Source organism: Cyanistes caeruleus, chromosome 1 (assembly GCF_971803275.1).
Source record: "Cyanistes caeruleus chromosome 1, bCyaCae1.hap1.1, whole genome shotgun sequence".
NCBI lineage: Eukaryota > Metazoa > Chordata > Aves > Passeriformes > Paridae > Cyanistes > Cyanistes caeruleus.
Window position 1 is genome coordinate 136,212,052 of NC_141701.1, and position 16,480 is coordinate 136,228,531.

The window sequence follows — 16,480 nt, forward strand, 5'->3', positions numbered from 1 at the left end:
GCTCATCTTCAGCTTCTCACATCTGAATGTACACGGTGGAAGTGGTGTGGGAGTTTTTTTCTGGCTCTTTCCACAGATTTAAAAAAATAGATGAGAAGAATTGAAATTGCTTTTTCATGAGTTCTTACTCAAAAAGCACTGAGAGCAAAAGCTCTGACAGCTTTTATTGTGGTGTTTAGAGATTCCCCTGAGTGCCTTGGCCTCCATCACACTGGGCATCTAAGTGTGTGTTGTGAGCCCAGGACCAACTGACCAGTGGTTGGTTACCAACCCTGACCTGACTGTGTACAGCTGCTCTTAGTTCCTCACCTTCCCACTGGGCTGGTCAGGGACCTGCAGGGTGAGAGAAGAGCAATAGCAGGGCTGTCCAGCCAGCTCCGGAGGGCAGGGCTGGGCGTGGCACCAGGCTGGGTGAAAGGCTCAAGTGCATGTGCCAGGTCTGCCCGAGTCTGGCAAACCTAGGTAGAGACAGTGTGAGTCAGGAAAGGTGTGTGCCTCAGGAGGAACTGCTGGCCCTGCCGGGGCTGCAGAAGTGCTGCTTGGCATGGGGCCAGGGTGTTGCTGGTGTGTCAGAGCTCACTTCATTGAGCTGAAACCTGTGTGGGGACAGGGTCTCTGGCAGGCATCTACCTGCGCTGGCATTTGTAGGGCTGCCCCCTCTCATTCTTTCTTTCTCTGCAATTTCTGGTCTGTGCAAAGTGAATCATTGTAATTTTCTCTCTTAAGGCAGCAATATTCAGTGAGCAGGTTCTGCTTTTTAGGCGATAATCAAAATAATTTCTGTGCTGTCTTCTCACTTCATGGCTTTAGCTGAAGACCTTACTGCTGCAAAGAAAAGGTTCTTTCTCTCTGCATTCTCTGCAATTAAATATGCAACAAATATCAATACATGTGAAACATAAAAGTCTGATTATTTTCTCCAAATTCTGTAGGTGTGTTTTTTTAGCTGAAATTAACTGTGGATGTGAATGCAATTACGAAATTAAAAGCAAAATGCAGGCTTATTAATAAGGTTAAATGACTGAGTAGTAAATACTAATAGGAAACCCTGGTATTGAAGAAACTTAACATTTCAGTCTATTCTTTTGACACTGAGCCAATTACTTTGGACAAGATAGGCCAAATTACTTCAACATAGATCAGTCACCTATATCATCAATAGTAGTTCTTGCATGGCATCTACATTTTTTAGGGACAGATACCTGAGCATTTCCTCTTAATCTCTCCATTTCTTGTTTTGTCATTCTGAAGAGAGATGTAGAAATATGTTCATATCTCTCAAGATAGTTGAAAGGGGAAGAAAAACCCCAATCTGTAACGACCTGTGTGCCAGCAATGCTGTTTTCCTGTGGCATTTTCCCTTGGATTCACAGGAGGGCCAGTGAGGTCAGGGAAAGCCCACAGTAGGGCAGCCTCACTGCAAGAACAGAGCTAGGATACTGATTAGAAATGAAGGGCACAGCTTGTGTGGGCTGTGGAACAGTATACATCTCCAGTGAGATTAAAACAAATCTCACAAAAGGTAAAACAGTGTTAAATTTTCCAGCAGAGATGTCCAACAGTGCTTCCTTCATCTGTTCAAAGGGGGGATTTTATCTTATCTCACTTTGGCTGGGTGTCTACCCTGGGCCAGTTACAGCAGCTCCTGTGTATTTGAGGGAGAGTGGGGGATGCGTCTGCAGGGCAAGTTCCGCCTACCACAGACAGCTGCCGTAGGATGAGCTGAACCATCCTCTGGAGGTGCACGTCTTGTGCGCATCTTGAGCTCTTCACTCCATTTTCAGATGGATGAATGTTGTAGTAGTTGAACTCTACCTCACCAGCATTTCAATCTGTTCATCTGAAACCTTTGCTTTACATAAATATATGTGCATAAATATGGATATATAATCAATCTCTGTGGATATATATATATACATATATTATATATATATATATATATATATATACAGGATAAACCTGATGGATTTCATGTCTGTGTGTGTTTGTGTACATACAAATGTAAAAGTTCTCAGCTTCTACCTCAGGTACTGCATTGTATTCCCATAGTGCTCATGCAACATTAATATAAAGCCAAACATTGCTCCACTGAGACAAAGAGACTCAGTTTGTAAAAGATCTTAGAAAGGATAAACAGACCACTGCAGAGCTGTAGATCTGATACCCGTCTTGAAGTGGGTTAAATACCCATCTTGAAACGGCTATTTTAAGTGAATGTTTGCCAGTGTTAGGCACACTTAACCTTCTCCCCTTGTTCCCATCAGAGGACGGTTAAAATGAAAAATATTTGTTAGATTGACCCTTTTTTCCTTTCTCTTCCTTCCTTCCTTCCACCCCAGTTATGCAGAAGATAATGGCTTTTTGGGTCTCAGTGGGTGGGTTTGCTGAAAGCTGGGGCATGAAACACCACCATGATTTAGGAAGGGAGAGCACAAATTATGTGGCACTTGGAAATCCCTTGGGAAGTTGCTTTGTAGGGGCATCTGCTTAGGAGATGGAATAGTTTGGGAATTATGTGTTGATGACACATGGAAAGCTAAGACCGGGGACTGAAGGAGATATGGTAGTGAGAATGAGGATGAAAGGAAGCACCAGTCATTTTTTGCAGGGGTACTTTTTGCATAAACTGTTATTTGTGTGTAGTAGATCTTGTTATTACACAGACCAGCTGTGAGAAGCATCAGGAAGAAGAATCTGTGTTTCTGCCATGAAGCAGAGGCATTAGCATTACAGTTAGAAAAACTATAGCAAGATTTGTTTGTTCTGAAATGATACTACAATGAATAGAAAAAGTAACAGTATATTACTGTGGACTCCAGGTGGTGCCATATCTAACATGTATGCTATGTTGATTGCACGTTTCAAGATGTTCCCAGAAGTTAAAGAAAAAGGAATGGCAGCTATTCCCAGACTGGTTGCCTTCACATCAGAACATGTATGTGTTTCTGTTTTTTCCTATCTGTTACATCTGCTTGTGTGAATTTATGATGAAGAAAATAGCTGAACAGGAATTTGTTGACAACTGTCTTCATTTCTGTTACTCCTTCACTGGGAATAAGAACGTGGGAAGAGGCTTGATTTTTTGATCTGTAGAGGGATGATCTCTGCACTTCTCTGTGGCTGAAATCCAGGCAGAGCAGTCTCTACAAACCACTGCCATTTATTTGCTCTTACTTGTGTCTATATAAATGTTGATGTGAGTGGTAAGGACCGCATCAAAGGAGGAGAGCTCGTCATTTGGCTTCAGCACTTTCTGCCAGGAATGTCATCTGTTCAGGTCATTCTGGGGCAACAGAAAATCCTTTTGAGTCAAAATCTTTCCATCTGAAACCACTCCTACTGATATTTAATGAGAAGGTGATAACATACATGAAGACAGTCATATGGCAATGCTCTGTGTGTGTGTACAGCAGAGCAGCTGCAGTATTTGATGGGCAAGTGGGCTTCGCTGTGAGTTTCTGCCTGAGGGCAAAAGCTTCAGCACAGAGGGGGTTCATCAGAGGCACTGCTGAGACCTGGCAGTGCCAGAGGTGAGGGGAGGTGGCCACAAGAGAAACAGGAGTAGTCCTCGTGAGAGAGTTCTTTGCTCTTTGTACAGCCATACAGAAGTCTCTGTTGGGGTGTTGTTTTTGGCTTTACCATTTAAAACTCTTTGCATCTTAGAGTGGAGAATGTGGGTGCAGGAGGAAAGGAAAGAGGAATGGTTATCCCCAGGAGGGGCTGTGAGCTGTTCTCAGGCTTCATTGTCCACTTCTAAATTTCTCTCCAGCTGTGTGGGCTCAGCCAGAAAGGTCTCATTTGTGGGTGAGGCTTAGCAGGATACTGTCCGTGTTAGGTAACAATGTCCTCCTGGTGCCTATTTTGACTTGTCGTAGAATTGTGTCCATTCTGTGCAAGTGTGAAGAACAAAACACCCTAAAAATTGATCACAGAAGTGCAGGAGGAAATCTCTCAGAGGATGCCTTTCATAGCAGTAGGATGGGATGGGATGTGATACACAGCTGTGGGCTCCACGTTGCAGAATTATTGTCCCCATAGCAGTTAAAGAGGACAGTCTACAGATGAGTAACAACTTTTCAAAGCTAGATGTACAGCTAGAAATACATTATTCATATGGAAGTAACAAGCCTAAGTCGTGCAAATAAGGTTCAGCATGATTATTTAAAGTAACAAATCCTATTAATCATTAGAGAATTTCATTGTTTTCATAGCGATGGAGTGTTAAACAATGACCCAAATTGTGCTATCAGTCTCAAAATAATGAAATGAGCTTTAATAATTGTGTTTTCATGCCAGGGAAGAAGCAGTTCCCTTAGCAAATTAAACATTCAAAAATCAAATATACTAGAGAATTCATAGGACAGCATCTGAAATCCATTAAATTTCAAAAGTTTCTTGAAATTGCAGTTTTGTCCCTTCCTCAATCAAGCTTTATAAAAAGTATATTCTCATCTTCTAGAGAAGTTAAAAAACTTCACCATGTAAAGACAGGACCCTTTAACCCTTAATTGCCCAAGGGATATGGGATCATGGTTTAACCATCAAAATAGTAGGAGGTGTTACAGAAATTACAGATGCCTAGAAATACAATCCTTTTTAAGGTATGAAGTGTCGTGCAGGACCTGAACAGACTCAAGATATGCAAATGTCCTTTTGTCTCATTTATCACATCATTCTGATGATCTACCTACTTTTAGAGTCCTTGCCCTGACTGAGGTTTCTCTCTGTCAAGTTGGATGCTCTTGAATGACAATGGCCATGGAACAAGCAGACTGTAGAATCATAGAACACCCTGAGTTGGTAGGGATCCATCAGGATCAAGTCCATTTCCTGGCCCTGTGCAGGACACCCCAATCAATAATCACACCATGTGCCTGAGAGCATTGTCCAAAAGCTTCTTGAACTGTCAGGGCTTGCTGCTGGTGATCACCTCACTGGAAAGCCTGTAACAGTGCTCAACCACTTTCTGGGTGAAGGATCTTTTCCAGATATTAAACTTGAGCCTCCCTTGACTCAGCATTGTGCCTTCTCTAGTGGCCTGTCACTGACCACAAGAGTGAAGAGATCAGTACCTGCCCCTCTGCCTGCCCTCATGAGGCTATTGAAGACCACAGCAAGGTCTCCCCTCAGTCTTGTCCAGGCTGAACAGACCAAGTGAACTCAGTGACTCCTCATACAGCTTACCCTCCAGACCCTTCACCATCCTCGGGGCTTTCCTTGGACACCCTCTGACAGCTCAATGTCTTTTTATATTGTGGCACCCAAAACTGCACACAGGCCTCAGGGTGAGGCTGTCCCAGATCAGAGTGGGACAATCCCCTCCTTTGCCCAGCTGGCCATGCTGTGCCTCAGGACCCCCAGGACCCCCAGGTCCCTTTACATGGCACTGCTCTCCAGCCTCTCATTTCCCATTCTCTACATACAACCATGCTCCATCTCCAGGTGCAGAATCTGGCTCTTGCCCTTGTAGAACTTCATGTGGTTGGTGATTGCCCAGTCCTCTTAATTTTTCAAGGTCTCTCTGCAGGTCCTCTCTGTCCTTGAGGGAGTTGATAGCTTTCCCCAGTTTAGCGTCATCAGCAAACTTACCTAGTACCCCTTCCAGTCCTGTGTCTGTGTCATTAATGAAGGTGTTAAAGAGCATGGGGGTGAGGATGGAGTCCTGTAGGAGCCCTGATTGTGACAGGTCACCAGCTAGATGTCACCCCCATTCACTGTAACCCTTTGTGCCCAACCTGTATCCATTGCTCACCCATGGTGTAACAGGGTTATCCAGCTGTGAGCTGGATGCTTTGTCCAGGATGCTGTGAGAGACAGTATCAAGAGCTTTGCTGAGGTCCAAAATGGTTACATCTGCTGGCTTTCCTAGATCAGCTCAGTGGGTTACCCTGTGGTAGAAGGAAATCAGGTTTGACAAGCAGGACTTTGCCTCATGAAGCCCTGCTGGCTCTGATCAATAACTGCATTGTTGTCCAAGTCGTGTGTTTCAGTACTTTCCAGAATAATCTTTTCTGTGAATACTGAAGTGAAACTAACAGGCCTGTAGTTTCTGGGGTCCTCCTTCTTGCCCTTGGAAATTGGGATGACGTTCCCCAGCTTCCAGTCAGCTGGGCCCTCTCCAGATTCCCAAGACCACTCAAAAATCAGTGATAGAGGCTTTGTGATGACTTCAGCTGGCTTTTTGAGAATTCAGGCCCGATAGATTTGTAGGGATCTAGCTGGAGCAGCAGATGCATAGTATCATTTCCCCATGATCTGCATGCATGGTGTGAGGGTAAACAAAGTTTAAAGTAACTGTATGTGTTTAGAAACTCAGAGATTAGATTTTGGTTTTGAATTTTTCGGTCAGATGCAAAGATTTCAATATCAGCAATTCTCAGTAAAGAATTTTAGCCTCCCAGATAAGACTGTGTTTTCATTACTACCAGTCTACAGCTTCCTGTACTATAAATGAATGAAGTTGTGTCACAGTTGCCACCACTACTACTGTAATCAGAATCTGGCTCAGTCTGATGCCATGATAGGTTCAGCTGCCAGTGGGGGAGAAGGGAAGGGAGGAGTAATTCACAGCTTTTAAGTAATTACCTCCCTAATTTAGGAGTGCATCATGTTCCACAATTAGGAGCCTCACTTTGTACAACCAGTGAAGAGAAGCACCTCTGGAGAGAAACTCAGAGCATCCAAATTAGGAACCTAAATATTCCTTAATTTAAATGTTCTGAATCACCTTTGGGAGGGTTTCACCTACTTCTGTGCACTGACCATAAAGAGCTTCCTCATATAGGCAATCTACATTTGGTGCCTAAAATAGGTTATGTGATCATTCCAACTGTGCATGTTCCCAGACAGCAAATCTTTCCCAAGCCACGACTTGGCACACTCTGCTACTGTTTGTTTCTGTTTCACCAGTGGTGGTGAAATACCCTGCAACGACTTGGGTGGGTTTTCCTCAGGTTTAATTTCACTGAGATGCACTTGCACTCAGGATTTAATTCGGTCCTCTATTCATCAGGACATCATCAGTCTTCCTTCATTTGTACGGGTGCAGGAGCAGTGATGTCCTTCAGGGCAGTTGTTCTGGACTGTGCATGATGCAAGAGACCTTGACTCAGAGGGGAAAAAGTGATGGATGCCAGTTGTAAAAACCTATTTCAGTCTATCACTTCAAACACAATGAAAAATACAAAGTGAAGGCCTCCTCCTGTGTTCCAGCATATCATCTTTAGGCTGCTGTAACTGTTCAGAGGAGTCCAACCCTTTTTCAGCATGGAGAAAGCTGCTGAAAGGGATATTCTGCCTTCTCAGAATACTTTACTTGTTCCATTTGTCTACGAGGAAAGACCTGTTAAATTTTAACCCATTCCCTATTGGGATTTTGACCTGCCCAACCACCACTGTCTTAAAGAGTATCCAATAGTAGCTGGAAATAGTATGGAGCAGGGATTACACCTATCAGGCAAAAAGACAGTCATGCTGCCCTGAGGAAGAAAAGTGTGCAAATGGGAAGTTTAGCTGTAGACAACTAGGTGGGTTCAAGTCACAAAACACCCTTTGTCCCTTTTCATTGATAGTAGAAAATACCTTAAAGAGCTAAAATTGCAGAATTTCTGTGGATTTGATTAATTAGGGACTGTGTGGGCTTAATCCACAATTCAGAGAATGAAAAAAAAGGCTGGTCATAATTGGAAAGACAGATTTATTTTTTTTTTCATCTTAGACTCTGTTCTCCAACCCAGCAAGACTGTTCTCATGTAGTTCACAACAGCTTTCTTACTTTCCCACTCATCTAGAAGCCCCCTAAGAAGGAATAGCTTGTCAGGTGCCCAGTGAAGGAATATCAACACTATTCCTTGTCTTAGGTTTAGAAAACAAAATGCAGAGTTAAGAACTGGCAGGTGATTGAGTCTGATCTGGCACTAAGGGACCTTTTCACCAAGTTAGAGACCACAGAGGACACAGAAGAGGCTCTCCTTGCCTCTGGCATCTCTCCATCTGCACTGTTCTTGTGTTGAAATAGCTGCTGCTGAAGACTTCACTACCAGTGCAGCTCTGGCATGTACTGCCTGAAGGGGAGGTCTCTTGTCTGTTCAGGTGTCAGCATTGTAGAGAGCTGGACACACTTGGAGAAGCCTCATCCTCTGGGTGAGCACTGGGAGAGGTGGCTTGTCTGGGCTGGTAGGGGAGCAATAGTGCATCCAACATCCACACAGCAGCTAGATCAGAGGAGGCAGTTAGAAGTAAATCACCTCTTCAGCTTTGTGCATGCTGCTTTCCCTTTGTGGATAAGCCCCATTAGTTGCAGGAATCAAATGATTCCAGTATCTGTGGGAGTAGAGTGGCTTTGGAAAGTTTTTATCTGAACAGTTTCAGAAGCCTACTATGAAGCTTCTTGGTGCTGATGCAGAAGGAAACTAAAAAGTGACTTCTTGTCTGCAGCTTGATAGACAATTTCACACAGGCTATGGAAAATTTTGGGTCTGTTTATGTGTAGAATGAATGAAAATCTGATCTCTAGTCTACCATTTCCATGACACATAGTGTTGCCCTCTGTCCCTGCAATTTAGGAGATACTTTGCAGAACTGCTGCCTGCCAGAGGCAGTCCAAAGGGTGTTGTGTGAGGTGCTGCTTCCAGAGAAGTATTTGAGGAGCCTGGAAGTCCTATTCTCTATTTGGTAGCATAGATTACAAAGCTGTAAATTACACTCTGGGCATACAGAGTAAGTAGGAATTAGATTTGTTTCCACCTAAGGAAACTCAAAATCAAACTGACAGGTTATCACATTTTTTCTTTGCATTACTTTCTGCATAATAACTAGAAAATTGTATTTTATGGTATTTGGAGCCAGGGGGAAACAGTGAAAATTTGGTCTTATTTGAGGAAAAACTTAATTCAGGTAGCAGTATTCAAAGCATTTTCTAGAAAAGTAGTGTTCTAATGCAATGTATCCTAAAGGAGAAAATCCTCATTTGGGTCTAATCCTTCATCTGGTCAATACCTTGTGGCTTTTACACTGCCACAGTATACTCCTGAACTTTGTGCATCATTCCTATCACATGCAATGCTGCAAAACTATCTGCACTAGAAAAAAAACCAAATTAGGCTTTCTGATTAGAAAAGCAGCATGAAGTTGTGTGTTTCAAAAATGCCAAAGACATACATACTAGAATGTTCAGAAACATTAATATCCTCATTTTTCTCCTGATGCTAACAATTAACTTTAAAAACTGAACAGCAATAGGTACATGAAACCATAGCAAATATATCTCTCATTACAGTGCATTTAAAATTTGGATAGGACACAGTATGCTCTTTTTGTAGGTAATTGAAGGAGAAGCTTTAGCTTGAAATTAGATGATAAAGATAGGATTCATGTTGCTTAACGTTAATCACCTAAAGTGTAAACATTTAATCTGAGTTAGTCTATACACTTTTTATGGCTAATAAAAAAGATCAAGATCTGCAGAAGGCAACTCAAGTCTAAAGCAGATGCTAAAGCCTTAAAGATCAATGCCTTTTGGAGGTACCTAAAAGGTACCACTTTTGTGGGAGCCCAAACAAGAAGCCTGGACTAGCCACACAATTTTAGATTATTAAGAGAGAAACAGCCCAGCCTACACATCCAGGAATTGCACAGTGCTTAAAGCCCAGGAGAGGTGAAGAAGAAAGTGTGTTCACCTTCTTTACTGGTGAATAGATGATGGGGTGAGGCTAGGGGTCTGGATCTCCTGGGCACCAGGCTGCCAGTGACTGACCTCAGGGGAGTTTCAGCTGCAGGATGTCTTAGCTTGCTCAGCATTTGGGAACTGGTTACTGATAAGCCACTTCCACAAAAAGCTCATGCCATTCTGGATTTATGTAAGCAAGGAGAAACAGCAATCTGAAAAAACAGTCATGCCCTATGGGGCTCATGGCATTAGGATGGTTCTTCGTGACAGCTTCAACCATGCCAGATGATGAGCAAGTAATTTAGCAAAATAGAAGCATCTGTATATTGAAGCACTTTGCATAACAATGCTGTACTTTTCAGCATCATAGCATTTTTAATTATTCTAATTCTTCCATTTTTCAGAGGGCCTATTCATTATTGCATATGTAGTACATTTACACTGTCTCTACCTTACAAAGCTAACCATGTAAAAATGGCTACCTGGGGAACAATCCTATACCTAACAGCATTTGAAATTTTAGATAAAGGGAAAATTCCCCTGACTCAGAATCACCAGGCTTTTTTTCTGACCATCTATACACTCCTAGTCACTAATATCCATACCTTCTCCTTCACCACTGAATTTTATTACATTTCTTTCCATACAGAAATTAGGTTCTTCTCTTTTGGGTATGTATTTGCCGTCTTACATGCACCCTTTGCAGTGCATGAAGGGAAGGAAGGACGAAGCCAGGAAGCCAAAGTGACAGCCCATTCCCACCTGTGTGTCCTCCTCTGTCTGCAAGCCCAGGACAGTGATGAAACTCTGAACCTTCCAGTGTCTCCAAGCCTGGCTTTTCCTTCAGGATTGGCATCAGGCAGCCTGCGCCTGTCCTCCCTTTGTTCCCTGGTTCTCCCACCATAAGGCTTCAGATCTGTGTAACTTGTGAAAGATGGTGTTCAAGCTCCCCTTTTGGTGTGTCTGAAGCATCTGTAGCCCTGGTATTTACAAAGGGGTCACATTTAATGTCCTTTCTTGTTAGCCCAGTTAAATCATCTGTGAATAGTTCTGTCTGATCAGGTTTATTTCTGCAAACCGTTTCATCTCTTTGACTTTTATAGCTCTCTGTGTTGACCATGATATTACACAAGCAACCAAACTTTTGGCACCATTTTAGGAATATTAAACCAAAGTTTAATACATATCATTGTGAAAGTTTTCTTTGGTCCTACAACTATATTTTTTCTATATTTCTTTCATCCTTGGTCTTTCAGAGCCTCTCAAGCGCTTGGAGTAATTCCAGTGGTGTTGCCCTACAACATGACAGCAGTCATATATCTGTGACTGTATACACAGATTGAGCCATTTCATATTCAGAGTTTGTTTAGAAATTGTAATTGCATTTGGCCTTCTGTGCACAGACTTCTGTATTTCTTCTCAATTTATCTGTAAACTAGTTTTGGTTCCTGACCACTGAATTCCCTTCAGTCTTTAAAAAGCCTTCAGGCAACTGAGCTATCAGCACTACATTCATTTTTTCCCCCCAGTGCTCTTTTAGCAGTGCCATGAGACTTCTTAGCAAGGCAGCTGAGCTTGGCCATATTCCAGTAGATGCCTTTGAGCACATGGGCTGAATTTCCTTCCTCATAGTAGACCATTTAAATCTGTCTTTTCTTTTTTTAAGGTGCTGTTTCCTAGTAGAAAACCAAATTGCAACAGTAAATCTTTTTTAACTAGTATGGAGTAAGGAGCAAAATTAATGAATGTAATGTCATGGACTCAAACCCCGGTGAAATGTATCTGTGACTCTTCACTCCTAAATCTCTACCTGAATTTATATATTTACACCACCTAGTATTTGCACATCAGTTTGTGTAATACATGAGTAAAAACCATTGAATTTTCTAAAGTATATAAATTCAATTCTGTTTTCATATAGCATATCAGTGAACTGTCATTATACTGGCAGTATTTTTTCTCTGTTTTCAATTTTTGCAAAGCTCCAAGATACTTTCCTAAACTTGGGAATTTTTTATAAGCCTCCTCCTGCCAATAGCCATTTCACAGCCTCTTCTCCTCTCTGCTCTCACAAAGCTGCACTGCTGCCCCATGGGGCTCAGGGAGGCCCACAGGGTTGGGAACAGACTTTTGTATCTTTGATGTTTGGAGGTTTGTGGATTGGTCACAATCCAAGCCCTCATGTAAAGTGCATTTGTGCTGGGGAAAAGTCCGCTGAATTTAGTGAAACTTATAGAAATGCATTTGTTCAAAAATTCAGTTTTGTGAAGTAAGTAACATGCCATGAAAAATGTCAGTGTGATGGCTGAGCTGTGATGTTCAGTGTATGAACACTTCCTAGCACCTTGTGACTCCCAGCTAAAAAAAAACAACAGAGCAAACTTCATGATGAAGTGACCTTAATGGGCTGGATTATGTCTGGGTGTTAAACATCTACAGTGTCTGGAGCTGGTGGCTGCAGGTGCTGTACACTTCCCATTCTCACAGCAGATACCACAGCACTTGGTTCAGAGAGAAGAAACTTCACCTGATGTCATTCAGCACTCACTCCAAACTGCTCTTATGCTGGATGAATCTTGTCTGGAGGTGCCTGTTTCCCCCAGAATGCAGAGGAAGCATGCTTGATGATGTCAGCTTGGTTAGGCTACCTGCAAGGAACTGAGTCAAGGACAGGAGAAGACTTAAGCATAGGCACAAATCCCATGTGGCTCATCTAAGTGATGAGCATGCATTTCATTTATTGTCAGTTTGTGTAAGAGTCAGTCCAATGTGTGTATGTTTACATTTCAGAGGGTGCTTAGTTCAGGGACTGGGGTGGTTTGCTGTGCTAGGACTTCAAAAACTAATTTTACATCTAGGCAACATATTCAGTGGCTGCTCAATACACCTTGTTCCTACACTGCAGCCATAGCCCACAGGGAAAAGCTGTACTAATCCAGTGCATTTAAAAATTAAATGTAGTATTAAAAATATTTATCTGAGGAATTATTTTCAAATTGTCCATACGTCATCAGTGAAACATGACTTAAGAGCAATCTGAACTTTTTCAAAATCTCTGGATATTGAAAAAGCCAGCAGATATCATGAAACCATTAAGAATTTCAGCCAAAATGGTGAGAATCCAGGCATATGAAGAAAAGGAATCTGTACTGGAAACTCTTAAGCATAGCGATCTTAACCATAGCAGTCAAGACTCAATGAAAACTACTCCCTGAGCAGTTTTTAAAACACAGATGTTTTGAGGTTGGATGTACATGTTGCAGTTCTACTCTTCTTCCTCTTTCATTAGGTTGGTTTTGAACTACTGTAACTTTCAAAGTGTTCATTATGTATATAGCCCTTCAGTATGCAGTCAGTCTGTGCTCTCGTGGCCTTCAAGTGAAGTCCACCTGTGTAACCATTGTGCCAGTCTCTTTCCCTACTGCTCTCTGCTGCTCGCAAATACTCCCTTGACAAAGCAGTAGTGATTGCTTCTTTACTTTGTGATCTGAAAACTAGGTCTTCCTTTCTTCCTTAACACTCTGGACACTCTGGACACTAAAAATCCTTGTTAGGTTTTTGTCTTCTGTATCTCTTTTATAGTGTTTCGTCCTAAGGTAATGGTAGTGTAGTATCTAAAGAATTTCCATTTTTTTAATGTTTAATAATCTGTAGTGAAAATTACTTTGGACAATATTGTTAACAGCTGGGTTTGAGTTAATACAAAGTGAGATTATTGGGCTATAATTTGATATAAAACTGTTGCATTATCATAATCACTGGGATTTAATTTAGAATTATACACCAATACTGGCTCGGGAGTTAAGTCCTAAGAGTGAGAGAAAAATAGGCTGACATGCACTCCAGTATGTAACTTCCATATTCTATTTTGGAATACATACAGATCAACTAATAGTCTTATAATAATAATAATAATAATAATAATAATAATAATAATAATAATAATAATAATAATAATAATAGCCCTATTCTGATTTTAAACTTCAGTAGCTCTCTTTGTTAGTAGGAGTTATTACTGGCTTTCACTGGCATGAGATCACAATTAGTCTTCCTATTTTCATTTCTCTCAGTATATTATTTGGGCAGAAGAAACATCGTAGCACATTACTCTGAACATCACAAACTAAATGAATTCTCTAGGGAAGACTATTTTGTTTCAGTAAAACAAGCTCATAGCTGAATCTGTACAGGCAATAGAAGCTGCAGGTATGCATCAAGGTCCAGCATTGACCACAGTTGTATATGCAATATTCCAGGAGTAAACCCAGATTAGAGTGGTTGCTGTTTCTCTAGTTGATGGTAGTGACCTGCTTTGAAGCCTCAAATTACAGTGATCAGTTTCCAAAAGGGCTCTGAATGTAAGTACTGCCTCATGGGACTTCTTGTTGAAGGGTTTTCAAGAGGGTAGTCTTTTATATTAAATTAGATAATAAATAATAAAACCAATAAATAATAATAAATGTATTTTTTCAGAGTCACTTTTCTGTGAAGAAAGGAGCTGCGGCTTTGGGTATTGGTACAGATAGTGTGATTTTGATTAGATGTGATGAAAGGTAAGTAAATACATCAAATACAGCTTTTTTTGTGGTGCATAACAGAGGATCATCAGGTGCTCACCTCAGAAGGAATGTGCAGGATGTGGTCAGCAGTTGGTATAATTTGTCATAGCACTCTCATCTTCAGCAGCTGTACACTAATTGATCCCACTTGAGGAACTGGCTCTGTTAGTAGCTTTTTTATGTGTCTGTTTTTGGAGTTCATAAAAAATCTTAAAAGTTCTTTTGCTCAGAGGTTTCTGATATTTTTTTTTTCTTTCATTCTGATGTGAAACAGGATATCAAACAAATATCATTCTTTACATTTTGTGCTAAGAAACCAGGAGGAAGCTTGTTTTGATCAAATCAGACTCTCACATTTTGATCCATTAAAATGAGCTGAAGTGGACCTTTTATAGGAATAAAATATTTAGGAGCATTTGCTAATATAATTCTATTACTTTATGCCTCCACCATCTTTCTCATCTGGATTGCATTTCCCTCAGTGCCCTTGATAGGGACATGTTTGTGATAGGATGTGAAGAGAAGGGTCTTTGCAGCATTGTGAGAAGCATAGGCTAAGGAGGATGGTGGTCCCTGGAAACCAACAGCACAGGAGGCAACTAATCTGCAGCTCACACAGGCTTTGAAAAAGGGTGGTAGATAACTTCTTGTTTAACTCACCCAACCAGAAGGGTTCAGTTCTCTGTGAAAACTCATTTTGAGGAAAATGTATATTAACAAAATCATCATGTTCTGATAAAAATTTTCTGGTTTAGGGAAAACACTTTTTGTGGGACAAAAAATTACTAGAAAAATTCTTATTGCTTCTATTGAGCGCAATTCTTTCCTATAGCAAATGCTATTTGAGTCCCTCATTGTTACAAGGTATTGAATTAATTATGTCTCTAACAGAAATGGAAGGTTTTGCTGCTATCAAAATACTCTGCTCCCACATTAAAAAACCAGCATCAAGTAAGCAATTTACAGTGCTAATCACAGTGCCTGTGTATTGACTTATGAACCTATTATCTCTTTATTAACAAAAGACTGAACACACTTTGAAGAGGATTTAATGACGTCAGAACAACCAACAAATATCAAAACAAATCCCCAGTTGTTTCTATTCACTAGAGATGGATGTGGATCAATGAAGCCGTGTGCTCCTTTTCTTCTTGTGCAAGTTCAGCGTGATGGTTTTCTGTGAAGACCACAATGGTTGGCCTGCCCACGCTGAAGTAAACAGCAGGATTCCTGTGTGTCTCACAGACACCATGGGGACACAGCAGACAGAGCAGGGACAGAGCAGATTGTTTGCTCAGGATGTGGGCTGATGTGGTTGAGAAGACCCTCTGTGAAGATGTGGGCCTGTGGAAGGGTGAAGGAGCGCGTTGATATCTTTTGGAAGTTTTCAGTATGACCAAGCATAGTTCCTGGTGGCTCTTTACCATTCTGACCCCACCTAGTTTGCCTTGTTTAGCTGGTAAACCTTGACATTGCTTGGGTATTGCCCTCTCCTGGCCATGAATTCCTGCATCTACTTGATGTGACTGGGGCTGGATAATCACTTGCTTTGGTAAAACAATTTGGCCAGTGAAAGCATCTGCCCAGTTCTGTGTATGTTTCTATGCACAAGCTCACTAAATCAGAAACTATTAAAAATCAGCATCTAAATTATGTTTTGAGGAGGTATTCATTGCCCTCTTTTGACATGGTTTTATTTTCTTTATTCCTCTAATGATACCAGGAACAATTTTTGAGGATAAGACTACTACTGCTTTTCTCTGAACATGTACATGTCTCTGGGAGGAGCTCACAAAAAGCTGAATACTCTCTAGACCTTCTTTATACTTCTGCAAGAAAAGTATAAGATTTAGATTTTTAGAGCTTTTTATTTTTAGTTATTCTTTCAGTATTTTAGTACTTTGAATATGCAGGAGAGATTTTGCAAAAAAATTCAGTAGTTTCAGAAACAAACCTGTTTCTACTAAAATAAATACCATGTTATTGTAAGCTATGTGAGGATGAAAACTTAAAAAACCAATAGTATCTTATTACAATAAATTAATATTTTTTAAAAAGGACATGCATCCAAATGTCATGAAAACAGTTCAAGTGTTTTTATGCAAAATGAAACTAAAACTAGTGGGTTTATTAGTTTCCATGTAACTTCATTTTGAAATTTAATTAAAGTTGTTTTTTTTCTAACAGTGGGAAATGAGGGCCTAGTGGAAAAAAAATCTGAAAAAGTCTTTAGAAATTTATATCAATGTTAATA

At 40.9% G+C, this 16,480-nt stretch overlaps 1 protein-coding gene across 3 annotated transcripts in view; it reads left to right on the forward strand.

Moving 5' to 3' along the window:
- The window catches only part of GAD2 (glutamate decarboxylase 2), a 41,371-nt gene that overhangs the window by 8,894 nt on the left and 15,997 nt on the right, over positions 1-16,480 (forward strand). For all 3 annotated transcript variants that reach the window (XM_086861424.1, XM_023920145.2, XM_086861437.1), the window contains 2 exons: positions 2,820-2,935; positions 14,141-14,220. In XM_086861424.1, the coding sequence (XP_086717550.1) occupies positions 2,820-2,935; positions 14,141-14,220 (196 nt within the window). The remainder of the gene's footprint in view (positions 1-2,819; positions 2,936-14,140; positions 14,221-16,480) is intronic.